This window comes from Leptonychotes weddellii, unplaced genomic scaffold, assembly GCF_054177405.1.
Source record: "Leptonychotes weddellii isolate Sample4059 unplaced genomic scaffold, ASM5417740v2 HiC_scaffold_1153, whole genome shotgun sequence".
NCBI classification, from domain to species: Eukaryota; Metazoa; Chordata; class Mammalia; order Carnivora; family Phocidae; genus Leptonychotes; species Leptonychotes weddellii.
This window is the reverse complement of record NW_027693157.1, coordinates 1-14,107: the sequence shown is the minus strand read 5'-3', so window position 1 is coordinate 14,107 and position 14,107 is coordinate 1. Positions and strand designations below refer to the sequence as shown.

Below are 14,107 nucleotides of genomic sequence, written 5' to 3'. Positions count from 1 at the left end.
CCCCAAAGGCATTTGAGTTTTCAACCTCTGCTCTAAAAAGGTAAGGTCATCGTGGGTGGTAGCTGTATGTCTTGTTTACTTTTATGTTCCCTTTGCCCAGCAAATAGTAGGTACTCAATAAATACCTACTGAATAAATACAGTCAATTGGACCAGTATCTACTGAGAGCTTTTCTATGTCAGTCACCAGCCCTCTCAGGCAAAGTGCAGGCAAGAAGTAGAAAGGGAAGAATACCCTAAAGAACACAGCTGGAAGCGCTTCACCTAATAGGACTGCAAGGCCTGCAGGGGGCCTGAGGAGGTGGAGACCCAGGAAGGCTCTATCTAGTCTTCCTGGAGGGCTACCTGGAGGAAGCAGCTCCTAGGCACACAAGGGTGGGGCAAGAATCGAGCCTGAGCAGTGTCTTTGAACAATGCAAAAATGGGAGGGAGTGATACTTGGACCAGACCTCCCAAAAATAATAGGAGAGGAAAGGAGGGAAAGAGGTCAAAAAAGAGAGGGCAAAGAAAGAGGCTGATAAGAGGTCTAGGAAGGGTGGGGAGGAGGAGAAGCAGAACCCAGATTTTACTCCTGGCCCTGCTCTTGCCCTCAAAGAGCCCTGCACTGCCCTGTGCTTGAAGCACACCTCCCCTGCACCCTGTTCATCCTTCAGGTCTCAGCTCAAATGCCGGCCTCAGAGCCCAGACCACCAAAGCTCAAACACCTGCCAACCCCATTACTCTGTTAACGGCACCCTTTTATTTCCTCCACGACATTCATCACAACCTGTAATGACCCTATGTGTCTCCTGACTTGATCACTTAACACCTATCTCCTCCAGTGGGATCCCGTGATAGCAGGGACATGGGGTTTTTTGCACCAGTGTCTGGCACAGAGTGAGGGCCCAATAAACATCTGTGGGGTCACTGAGTAAACACATACCCTGAAATAGGCCCAACGCCCAAAGGGCAGAGTTGAGGACAGGGGTTGCCCAGGACACTCCACTCACCAGAGCCTGTCCTTCCCACGATGCCCACCATTTCGTGGCCATGAATCGTCAGGTTGATGCCATTGAGGATAATGGGTGTGTTGTCCCTGTATTTCATGTGATAATCCTGGAATGTGATTTCTCCATGCTGTGGCCACCCAGGGGGACAGCTCATGCCTTCAATGTGTAAAGGAGACTCAGGGACACACATCTAATTTTTGAAGAGAGAAAAAAAATCAATAGTTATCATTAATCTCTGCTCATCTCCTGCTGACCCACTGGCCTCCAGCTTTTGGGTGTGTGACTCACCCCAGCCTGTCCCACATTAGGACATTCAGAGGAACGCCCCCAGGGGGAATATCCCACCCCCACTCACCTGACATGCATATAATTTTATCCCAAAGAGTGAGAAACCATAGAGCTAGCCCCCTTGTTATTAATGCAGAGAACTTTTTCTAATTTATTGTATGGGCTCTAAAGAAACAGAATCCAGAACGGTGATAATAAAGGCAGCAGAGCCCCTGTGGGGCATGTTTTATGGCTCAGATGCCTTGTGCAGATTTCCCTTCCCTCTGTCCTCATTGACGAGGTAGGGAACTTCAGATGCATTTCACACACAAGGAAATGGAGGCTCAAACAGGTTAAAGCACTTGCTCAAGATCACATAGCAGATGGGCACTCAGACCAGGGCTGTCTGACTCCAAGCCCAGTACCGAACCAAGCACAGCTGGGTACATCCTGAGTCCTGAATGATGGAGAAGAAGCATGGTCACCTGACCGCAAGTCACAGCTCTTCGCCGCAGGTGTGCACCACAGTGTCCCTCAGTATTAAATCAAAGCTCTAAGATTCACAAATTCTGCTCCTGTTAACAGGGGCAGGAGAACTGGCTTCAAAGGGCTCTGCCAGACCCCAGCTGTGTAATCTGAAGCCTAGCCAAGCCTCAGTTTCCTCTTCTGGAAAATGGGGATAATAATTCAATCAACCTTATGAAATTGTTTTGTGATTCCATGAGATAATCGATATATAAAAATATTGAGCCTTTACTGTGGGTCAGGCACTGTGCTAAGTGCTTTACATATTAAATTATTCAATCTTTGTAATAACCCAATGAAGTACATACTATGATCTGTCCCCAGGTTACACAGCTGACTCAAGTAGCAAAGCTTGGACTTGAACCCAGTTGATCTGGCTCTAAAATCTATGTTCTTAACTATTCTGACACAAATAGAAGCAATAATAATACCAATTATTATTGTCATTATTATTATTTTTATACTTGGGCAAAACTCATTTCTAAAAAGGGCAGGTTATTCTCTCTACACCCAGGAAAGCTGTGAGGGATGTGATGATGAAAATGGGCCAGTGGGTACGGAAGGGCTTCTAAGAAATGATATACACCGGTCCAGGGAAGATGGGAAGGAAGGAGCCTCAGTTGCCTCTTGAAAAAGTGTCAGGGAGCCTGGGGTGCCGGAGCATGCCGAGGCTATGGAAGCTGAGCCCCAGGCATGGATTTGAAGCCTTCCAGACCTCCCACACCAAACCCAGACCTGCGTCCCACCTTCATGTACTGACGCATCCTCTCCACAGCAGTGAAGTACGCCTCTGTCTCTGAACCAATCCGGGAAGAGGCCTGGAAGTTGGATGCTAGCTGGAATGAAGAAGACACATCAGGTCAAGAAGCTGACGGGGATGTGCAGAGGATTTCAATGTTCCTAAAACCACTGGTTGCCATTCTCCCCTGAGTGACTTCTCAAACCAAGACATATTTCCCTACAAGAATGGAGCAGATGCCTTTGGTGCCCCTTAAGCCCACTTCTGAGGTTAGCTGCAGTGGTGGTAGGCAGTTCTGGAACAGACCCCACTGGCACCGTCCCACCTCAAGTACCCTCTGTGTGTCTTTCTGCTTTCTGCCCAAAACCTTTACCCATACCATAGAAGCCCACTCGACCCATGCACAGCTGCAGCCCTGAAACACAGGGGAGTTAAAGCCCTGTGGACAACCCTCAACTAATGGGGAAAGGAGCCAGCAGACAAAGGCTCCTGTCCCTCACCTTCGGGGGACAATCCAGGGAGCATCCTATGTGCTTCCTATATTATTCAGTAGAGTTGAGTGCTGGTGACTCAGGACAGCACTATCAATGACACATGGCCATGATTCAGTTCCTCCTTCCCTGCCTCACTCTCTTGCTCCCTCAGTCCTGTTTCTTAGGAGCATATCCCAAATAATCTGCCTACACCCAAGTCCTTGTTTCAGGCCTTGCCTTCAGGAAAACCCAGGCTCAGAGGAGTCTCGGGGACTCTCAGAAATTGGAGGCACCACAGATGAGGACACTGAGACCCAAGAAGAAATGACATACACAGAATCACCTGGAACCTAGGGACAGAGGTGGGACAAGGACCCCAATCTTTACACTTTCCATCCCCTTGGCCCAAGATGTGGGCAAACAGGCCACGCATAGGGTGCTGGGTAGAGTTCATTATACATTCATTCAACATGCTCCTTGAGGGCTCTACACTAGTGCTGGGCCAGGATCTGTGCCCCAAAATGCAACAGGCCCAGGCACTGCCCTCAAGGAGCTCCCAGTCAGGTGGGGAGACAGATGGGTCAACAGAGAATGCCAGCACAGACAGGTGTGCTCCACCACAGGAGGTGACGTGGACCACCCTTAGGGCCTACACGATGGTCACCCAGACAAGGGCCACAGGGAAGGACTAGGGCAGCTGTTGGCACAGGAGTTTCATTTTTAAGGAGAGGTGGGATTTAGCAGGTTAAAAATGGGTAGAGAAGGGCGTTCCTTATAGAGGGGACAAAGTTCTAGAAGTAGTAGGTAGCAGGATACATTCAGCGTCTTGGGCGCCATTTGGCTATGATTGGAGCCAAGAGTATGGGAAGGGGAAGGAAGGTGCTTTAGAACTCAGAGAGGGTGGAAACCATCATAAAACGACACTAATGTGGGAAAAGATTGGGGGGAGACTGCCTTTCCTCCAGTTAGTGTAGCAGACACAGCTGGTTGCCTAGTCAGTAGGCAGTGCCTTCTTTCTTCCTTGTTGGCACATCCTCTATTATGCTCAGGTATCTGGCAGCCTTGTGCTCCAGGGAGGCTTGGCTAGTTCAAAACAATCCTGTTAACTCCACTCCTCGTGTCAATGATGGATTTAGGTGTGAGCCATGATACAATTCTGGCCAATGAAGCATGAGGAGGAGTCAGATGGGAGTATTCTAGGAAACTACTCCTTGTTCTTAAAATGGGGCACAGGAGAGGAGTTCTCTCCTTTCTAACCTTTGGTGGGTATTGGGTAAGGATGTGTTGCTTGAGGCTGCAGCAGCCATTTTGTGACCTTGAGTAGACAATCCTGAGGATGAAGCCAGGCTGTGGGTGCCAGGGCCAAAAGATAAAATGGTCATGGATTCACGCTACATCCCTAAATTAACAGAGAAAATCCTATCTCAGCCTTCTGGGTACATCACAAGTCCCCAGACTGCCAAGGCCATTTTGAACGGGTTCTATGGTTTGCTGGCTTGCAGCCAGAAGCATCTCTATTATTTATACCTCTTAGGGTTGCAAAGCAACATGGAGTGTGATTCCCACCTCCCAAAGCTTGAGCAGAATTGCATTGAGAGTGCATGCAGAAGTCAACGACTCACCAGTGTGACCAGAGGAGAGAAGCATGTTGGGGTCATAGGGCCAGATTTGAGGGGCCTGAAGGCAGGGGCCATAGCCTAGGTCTGGCATAGGGAGACAGGGAATCTCTGAGGGCTCTAAACAAAGGAGGGACATGAGGAAAACTGTAATTGAAGATCACTCTGGTGAGAATGTAAGAGGCGGATAGGGGAGACTTGGGGGGCGGGGAAGAGGCATGGGTACCCAGGAGAGAGATGAGATACTCCACCAGGGCAGCAGACACAGAGGACAAAGTAAACCCAGGGTCTTTTTGAAGCCGTCAGACCTCCAGCAGAGTTCCTCCTGAGTTTCCTGTGACGGAACAAGCTGGGGAGAGCTTTGAGAAGTGTCTCATGTGCACAGTGTATCTTGGGGGAGATGAGCCCCCACCCCCCTTGCCTGTGTCCGCACACGAGAACCGTGCCCCGATCTTTGCCCCTCTGGCCTATGTCACGCGGCAACCAGGAGGGATTTCTGGCCTTAGTGACTCCAAGTCCCCTATGACACCACTTTGGTGCCTGTCCCCAATTGTGGAAGGCTTGGACGCAACTCTGCACTGGTGCATGTGTGTGTGTGTGTGTTGTGTGTGTGTGTGTGTGTCAGAGAGAGGAAGAAAGAGAAGGGAGTGAAGATGAGTGTGACCCACTAAGGACAAACCTGTCTCTCACCAGCTATGGGAACCAGGGTATGCTACTGAGCTCCAAAACTCTGGTCTCCTATCTGCAAGCCAGGAACAGTAACAGCTCACATTTACTGAGCATTTATTCTGGGCCAAGCACTATTCTAGGTGTTTAACATGCATTAACCCTCATGCTTACACATATTCCTCACAAATCTATAATCTTAGAACTTTTATTATCTCAGGCGCCTGGGTGGCTCAGTTGGTTAAGCGACTGCCTTCGGCTCAGGTCATGATCCTGGAGTCCCTGAATCGAGTCCCGCGTTGGGCTCCCTGCTCAGCAGGGAGTCTGCTTCTCCCTCTGACCCTCTCCCATCTCATGTGCTCTCTCTCTCTCATTCTCTCTCTCAAATAAATAAATAAAATCTTTAAAATAAAAAATAAAATAAAATAACAATAAAAAATTAAAAAAAAAACATTGCAGTAAATCAGTTCAATAAAGCATTTGAGGGTGCTGAGCTGTTCTTTATATTTTCCTAAGGGCCCAAAGAATGAGACATAGTCTCCTAATAAAGCAAAAGACTGTGGTCAGTGGTCAGTCATAAGAAAGAGTCACCGGGCGCCTGGGTGGCTCAGTTGGTTAAGCGACTGCCTTTGGCTCAGGTCATGATCCTGGAGTCCCGGGATCGAGTCCCGCATCGGGCTCCCTGCTCGGCAGGGAGCCTGCTTCTCCCTCTGACCCTCCCTCCTCTCATGTGCTCTCTCTCTCTCATTCTCTCTGTCTCAAATAAATAAATAAAATCTTAAAAAAAAAAAGAACTTTTATTATCTCTTTTTCACAAAATGAGGAATCCCAGGCACTAGGAGGGTAAGAGGCTTCCCCAAAGTCACACTGCTAATAATGGGCAAAGCCTGGCTCGAACCCACATTCTAAACCACACAATCTTAACCACCCCGCTGCAGCTCGTGGAACATGGTGAGGATTCAATGCATCAAGGCACAGCAAGCACCTAGCAGGGTGCTGGCTCAGTGCAAGCGTCTGGGGAATTCCATGTTATTGCCCTGGTCAGCTGTCTGTGAGTGTGAGCACTGCATAGCCATCCACATGGCCTGTGTGCCCTCAAAAGGCTCTGCACACGCACGCATTGCTGTGGGTGTACAGGACTATATGTTTATGCAGACATGTGACTGCTGCAGGGGCTCAACAAGGGGCAAGATGAAACCCCTTTGCAGACCCAAAAGAATGCCTCAGCATTGGGGCACTAGAGATCCAAAGCCAGTTAGAGACAAAGCCACACAGCTGCAGAGAAGGCTGCTAATGAGGACCCCATGGGAGAGGGGTGCCCTGGAACTGTGCAGCCAGGGTTCCCTGAGATGGCTACAGAGCCAGCCTCTGGCCTCATGGCCCTCCATGGCTAACCCTTGCACAGGACTGACCCTATAGACATGAACCTCAGCCAGCTGGACCCTCTCATGTCCCGGGGAGCCAGGCGTGGGGGGACTCTTGCCAGGTGTGCAGACTGCTGTGCAGACATCAGAATCCCCTAGAGAATCTGTTTTTAAAATTAGATTCCAAGATCTCGCCCAACCAGTACTTGACTCTGAGTCCCCAAGGCTGTGCTCTGGAGCATGGTCGTCCTGTCGGCTGCGCAGGTGCCCAGACCGAGTATGCCTGCGAGGCTGGGGCCAAGCATTCTGCTTCAAGTCTCATGCACTTTAAAGCCTGAGAAGACCTGTTCCAGGAGAGGGACTGGACGCCTCCTTAGATAACTCAGAGAAGTCTGACAGCTGAATCCAGGTATGAATAGTAAAATGAAAAGACGCCAGCCAGCAAACCAGGAGGTCAGTGTTCTTACTCTGGCTCTGCTTCTAATGCTCTGTGCATTCAGACAACTCCTTCCATCTCTGGGCTTCGGTTTCCCCAACTGCACAATAAGAGGGTTGGACTCGGCCTCCTGTGGGCTCTATGCAATCCCAATATTCCAAGATTCCATTAAATAGCTTTCAATACACACTACCCAGTTCAGAGATGACAGGGAAACAGAGGAAAGCAGCAGATTCAGAAGACCAAGCACATAACTCATAAGATCACAAATGGCCAAAACCCAAGGTGTTATCAAAGTCCCATGAAATGAACCCCCTGGGTCTGCCCACAGGCCTCAAGCCAAGCCCCTGCTGTCTGAGAGCCCCTCCCTCACCTGCAGGATGAGGCTAATAGCCATGGCTTTATAGGAATAGGAGGCAGAGGAGATGCCAAAAACCACGAACAAGGCCACAGCGAAGGACAGCAGGTTGGTCATGATCTCCAGCCTCAGTGAGATCCATCTCGAGGAAGACAGGAACATCAGCAGGTAGTTACTCTGTATATCACTCAGCCTCTTAAACCTAAGAAAGGACGACCACATGTGCTTGTCTAACCCAGAGTTTTGTGAGAATGGATACTGGTTGCTTCCTCCAGCATGCAGCTCCCCACTCCCACCAAAGGAACCTGACTTTTCTTCAGGGGCCTCCTCCCTGGAGTTGACCTGACCGCAGACCTTGGAGTATGCTCTGACCAACTTAGGGCTCTCAGCACAGGCTCTTCCAGCCTTGATGATTGGTTTGTCTTCAGTTGGGGTAAGTTCCCTAACTGGACCAATGAGAGTGAATAAATGCCAGGATCTGTGAGTGAGTAAAGGGAAGCAACTCCTTCCCAGTATCTATCCACCTTGGGGTGGGGGCTGTGCCTGTCTTGTTCACTGCTGCCTTCCCAGTGGGTGCTGAGTACCTGTAGGTGAATGAATGCATCACTCTAGGATGCCCTCAGTCCCAGCATCTGCACAATCCTTGAGTGCTCCCCAGTGCTGCTGGGAGAGCTGGTGCCGTGGTTCATCCAATATTCCAGTTAACCAACACACACCGTCTTCCATGCTCAAGTGTTACCAGGCTTCGAGCCTGGCTAGATGCCACCTTACCCCCCACCCAGCTGCAGGTCACCTCTTTCCCTCCTGAACTCTTATGGCCTTTTATCTGCTTTTTTCCTATGCTGTCAGTCATATTCAACCCTGCCTTACCACAAAAATATGTGTCTGTGTCTCCTGTCTGCCACCAAACTAGGAGCATCTTATGGTTCAGGGCAGACCATGTGTGACTGATCTTTACAAATGGGTAAGTTCATATGACACAATGAAGTCTCAGCACCAATCATAGGATGTTTTTGTTGGTTTCAACAAACATTTAGAAGGCAAATCTATAGGTATGAATAGTGAAGGAAATTTCATGTATTCCTTGTATTTTATTAAAATTAGATACCTATTTGGAAGTGAAAGGAAAAAACATGCAAGAAGCGCTGGCCCAGCAATACTTCTTACTAATAATTATGTTAATACATGTATGCAACGTCCACAGGTCTTTAAGGTTTACAGACATTTTCCACGTCACTTACATTTGTTATTCCTATAAGCATTTCCTCAGAGAAATAAGTGGAATAAAACAGTGTGAAGAGGACTCTGTTCCCTGATGCTCAGCTTCCTACTTTCCTGCTTCCCACCATCCCCACAGCTCTATCGTCCTCAGACGGCAACAGCAGGACTCACTTGCTGATGAAGTCTTCAATTTTTCCATAGACATGGATGGAGCTCAGGCCCTGCACAGTGGTGAGGATGTGGGAGAACAGAGGGGAGCGGCTGTAGTTCTCCAGTCTCTTGAACGTTTTGATGGCCCTCTTAAACTTCCTGCATCAAGAATGAGAGGGAGTTGGGGCACCTGGGTGGCTCAATCGGTTAAGTGTCTGCCTTCAGCTCAAATCATGATCATGGGGTCCTGGGATCGAGCCCCATGTCGGGCTCTGCACTCAGCACGGAATCTGTTTGAGATTCTCTCTCTTTCTCTGCCCCTCCCCCCACTTGTGCTCTCTTCTCTCTCTCTCTCTCAACTAAATAAATAAAATCTTAAAAAAAAAAAATAAGATGAGAGGGAGTGACCTGGACCATCCACCTCAGGGACCACCCAGTTCTATGTAGATTCCAGCCTCATATCCCAAGTCATAAACTCAGCTCACAAGCAAAAAGAACCCACTTACAAATAATAAATAATGCAAATAGTGACTAATATGACTCCCATCAGCAGGATGTATGGAGACAGCACACTGACAGCCAACAAGATGGCGACCACCATCAAAGACAGGAGCAGGAACTCTTCAGCAACAACGGGCAACAACTGGTCCAGCGCATCCAAGTCCCCCTTAAAGCAGTTCAGGAGTCGGCCTGTTGGGGTTGTGTCAAAGAAGCTTATGGGGGAGCCAGAAACCTGCAGGGACAAAAGCAACCTAGATCAACAGAGAGCTGCTGGCCTTGCTCTGGGACTTGAGGTTGATGTCAGTTACCCTCAGGCTCTGAAGATGTGCCAGATCCAGCCTAAGGGGCATGCAGGGGAGGAAGTGTAGAGCAATGGTTACAAGCATGAGCTCCACAATCAATCTGCTGGGTTCCAGGGTTACCCCACTCCTCCACCTGCTGTTGTGTGACTTTGGGCTTAAGTTACTTAACCCCTCGGAGTCTCAATGTCCTTATTTGTAAAATGGGGATGATAACGACGCTTCACAGAGTTGTGGTGAAGATTGCACACTTCTGCAAATAGACTAAAAACTTCTGAGTTGTGCAACTTTATTAAAAGGGTGAATTTTATGATTATGTGAATTATATTTCAATAAAGCTGTTGGAAGAAAGAAAGAAATCTCAATATTCCAAAATTCCATTAAATAGCTTTCAATACAGACTGCCCAGTTCAGAGGTGACAGGGAATCAGAGGAAAGCAGCAGATAAAGAAAGAGAGAAAGAAAGAAGGAAAGAAAGAAAGAAAGAAAGAAAGAAAGAAAGAGAGAGAGAGAAAGAAAGAAAGAAAGAAAGAAAGAAAGAAAGAAAGAAAGAAAGAAAGAAAGAAAGGGGCGCCTGGGTGGCTCAGTTGGTTAATCATCTGCCTTCGGCTCAAGTCATGATCCCGGGGTCCTGGGATGGAGCTCTGCATCAGGCTCCCTGCTTGGCGGGGAATCTGCTTCTCCCTCTCCCTCTGCCTGCCTCTCTGCCTACTTGCGATCTCTCTCTCTGTCAGATAAATAAATAAAATCTTGAAAGAAAGAAAGAAAGAAAGAAAGAAAGAAAGAAAGAAAGAAAGAAAGAAAGAAAGAAAGAAAGAAAGAAAGAAAGGAAGAAAAAGAAAGAAAGAAAGAAAGAAAAGAAGAAAGAGAAAGAAAGAAAGAAAAGGAAGGAAGGAAGGAGAAAGAAAGACAAGAGGTAATACACTGAAAGTCTCAGAATAGTTCCTGCCTCCTAATTAGCATTCCATTAACACTAGCTCTGATTATTTTCCACAGATGGGACTATTTTCCAGAATCGCCAAAGATTAGTAACAGCAATTCCACTGCGGTTGCATATGACTTGGTGTCTTGGGTAGAATTTAAGCATGACCACCTCTTCTTGAAGGTGGTGTCCTAACTTGATCTCTAAAAGCAGTGGACAGGAGACCCTTTGGAGATCAAAGAACATTTCATACTAGAAGGGCTTTAACAAAAGCATCTAGTTTAGTGTATTCATTTTACAGATGAGGAAACTTAAGCCCAGAAAAAGGGAGGCTGCTCAGCAATCTGCTCAAGGTCACCCAAGTAGTTAACAGCAAAACCATGACCAGACCTCCCAGGGCTCCCTGACCTCCCTGCCCCAGCACAGCCATGCTCTTTACAGAAGGCATTTCTTAAAGATTCATGGCACTGAGCTGCTGACCAATTGACCCCTTTATTTCCCTATGTATTTCTCAAGCTGTAACACAAGAAAAAGACATAAATAGAAGTTAATCATATCTATTAAGGCCAAAAGCAAAGGAAGGAATGAAGGGGGGAGGAGGAAATTGCATTTTGATTATTAATAAACAGTAATTATTAGAATCACGAAGTGTCCCTTATAGCAGATCTCATTGCAAATACCTGGATGCTGCTGACCAAGTACTGTTCACATTCATGTTTAGGCTCTAAGGTAGGAGGGGGAGGCAGTGAGGTTGGGAGGGGCAGATGATGAGTTTCCTCACTTTTTCTGCCTCTAAATTATCTTCCATCTTCTCTCCAGAATCTTTTGTGAAATACATGAGCAAAAGCAACAAAAACTGTCACGATCACTTCAAGAAATCACAGTCACCCTCTCCCCCAAGACTGAGTACTCATGGGGGGCGAGGGGGGTGTGGTGCAGGGAGAGAGGTGCACAGGAACAGGGTACAGCTCAGCTGTGGTGTGACTAAGCCATCTTTGTGAGAACCTACCATCACTCAGGATTAGGAACAGATGGTGGGGACATGGAGAAAGGGTTTCTGGTGCCCCACAAGTGTCAAAATAATCTATTTTTGCAGTTTGTTATGTTTGTAGTTGAGCCAATTATCTCAAAGGTTTGTCCTTCACTGTGATTATTTAAAACTACAAAGGCAAATTTAAAATCAATCAAGACATAAAAGGACTACAAAAAGGAACATATTTTAAATACAAAGCATATTTTCTAATGAAAAAAAAACTTGCAAAAAAATAAAGTAGGAATTATCACTTTGAGGCCTGAGCACTGGATATTTCCAGAATCTTGGAGTGCAGAGTCAGAACCTTAGAGGCCATAGTAAAGTTAGTAAAGAGTGTCTGGCCTCAGGTAGAATATTCCTCTCCTGCTTTCTAGTTCCACCAAGCCAGCTGCTTTATCTGAGGTGTGGGGAAATGCCTCCACCTCATCCTCCCCACATTGAAACATAATTTGCATTCAGTCTACAAGGAATGATGGATGTCCTCCTCACCTCCGGAGAACACCCATGAAAATCCCTGCTCTAACCCTCTGAGCACCTGCCCTCCAGGACTCCAGTTCCCCAGGAAAGCTCTGCTTCTCTTCACCTCCTAATTTAAGCTGGCTAAAGTGCTTCAACTCATCCTTTAGATCATAGCAGAGAGGTCCCTTCCTCCAGGAAGTCTTCTTGGACTCCCATCCTTCCCTCACCAGTCACATGCTGGGGTTAGGTGCCTGTTAAGTTCTTAGGATCCCAGAGGCCCCCACCCAGTGAGTAATTTTGCACACTATGTTACAACAGCCTGTTTTCTCATTGGTCTTCCTGAACAGACTATAAGGTCATAATGGCCTGAACCATACCTGCATTGTTCATTCACCACTGTAAGCCCAATGCCCACCCCAGAACCTGCGCATAGTAACATTTGGTGAGGGGGAGTGCAATGACATTTCCAGGAGGCAATGTGATACTACAGAAAGTTTGGTATTTTAACCATAACACATTCTCACCATAACACACAAGGATTTCAATCTTCTCATATGTAAAATAAGGATGATAGCACCACTTCAAAAGGAACCTGGGACAATTCTACAACTCTATGTGTGACAACGCTCAGCCAACAGAGGCCAGCATTGGTATGACCATTGACCCTCCAGCAAGGGACACTAAACTTTTAGAATCATACTGTCAGCAGCAGGAGAGCTTCCATGCACCCAGCTCATTCCGTAGCCTGCTCCCACCTATGTAGTAGCCCAGTGTGGACTTGCAACTAGATGACATTCTGGAAAAGGCAAAACTATGGAGACAATGAGAAAGATCAGTGGTTGTCAGGATTTTGGAGGGGGGCGGTGTATAGGTAGAGTACAGAGGATTTTTATGGCAGTGAAACTATTCTGTATTCTGTATAAAGTGCTGTATAAAGTGCTAAAGAGGGGATGTATAGGTAGAGCACAGAGGATTTTTATGGCAGTGAAACGATTCTGTACACTTTATGGCAGATACATGTCAGTATATATTTGTCCAAACCCATAGAATGTACAATGCAAAGAGTGAGCCTTAATGTAAACCATGGATTTTAGATGATGATGATGATGATGATAATAAATGCATTGATATTGACTCATCAATTGTGATAAACATCCTACACTAATGCAAGATATTAATAACAGGAGAAATTGGGAGATTGGTGAGGGACATATGAGAACTCTGTATTTTCCACTCAATTTTTCTTAAATTGAAAACTACTCAAAAAAATAAAGTCTAGTAATTAAAAAGAAAGAAAAAAAGAAAAAGAAAACTGGGCGAGGTCAGTCATCGGCCTGCAGCCACAGCTGACGCCCAGGCCCACACCTTGTTGAAGAGCTCGTTGTGCAATGCTGAGGATGCTTCCCTCGTGATCTTGGTGAAAGCCCCTGAGGAGCAGACACCCATGCAGATTAGTAGCAGGATACTGAGGCCATACACCAGTTGGTAGTACAACAGCTGAGGGTTGTCCAGTATGTCGCCTGGGTCTACAGTAGTTCCATTGCTCTCTTGGCTGCTATTGGTCTTCAAGAAAGAACAGAGAGGATGGTTTGATAAGAAATATAGTTGGTCTTGTTCCCAGTTCCTGGCACAGAGCTCCTAAAATCCCTGTAATTTCCTAAGTGATAGGGGTGCTGGGAGCATCTTTTGTTCTAATATTTGGCCTTTGACTCTGGCTCCTGACATAAGAGTTTCTAAGACCCTTGGAATCTCTGGAGCAATTAGAGTGTCTTTTTGTAGCTAGAGGGATGGCTGGTGGGGGAAAGGGGGCTAGACGGCTTCAGGATGGAGAACTGGTCACCAGAAGGACCAAACCATGAGTAGGAGATTGGAACTTTCAACCCCACCCCCCATCCTCTGTGTGGGGAGAGGAGCTGGAGGTTCAATTAATAATTGATCATGCAAAGGGCTAGTATCCAAAATCTATAAAGAACTCATCAAACTCAACACCCAAAGAACAAAGAATCCAATCAAGAAATGGGCAGAAGACATGAACAGACATTTCTCCAAAGAAGACATCCAAATGGCCAACAGACACATGAAAAAGTGCT

At 47.0% G+C, this 14,107-nt stretch overlaps 1 protein-coding gene across 1 annotated transcript; it reads right to left on the bottom strand.

Annotated features, from left to right (window-relative positions):
• Positions 1-593: 593 nt before the first annotated feature.
• On the bottom strand, positions 594-13,953 carry LOC145718164 (ATP-binding cassette sub-family C member 11-like). Its single transcript, XM_081809625.1, has 6 exons — positions 13,383-13,953; positions 9,310-9,536; positions 8,825-8,962; positions 7,448-7,634; positions 2,527-2,616; positions 594-1,178 (listed from the first exon to the last, which is right to left on the bottom strand). Exons 1-6 carry the CDS (start codon positions 13,461-13,463, stop codon positions 903-905), a joined length of 999 nt encoding a protein of 332 aa, XP_081665751.1. The 5' UTR covers positions 13,464-13,953; the 3' UTR covers positions 594-902.
• Between the last annotated feature and the right edge of the window lie 154 nt (positions 13,954-14,107).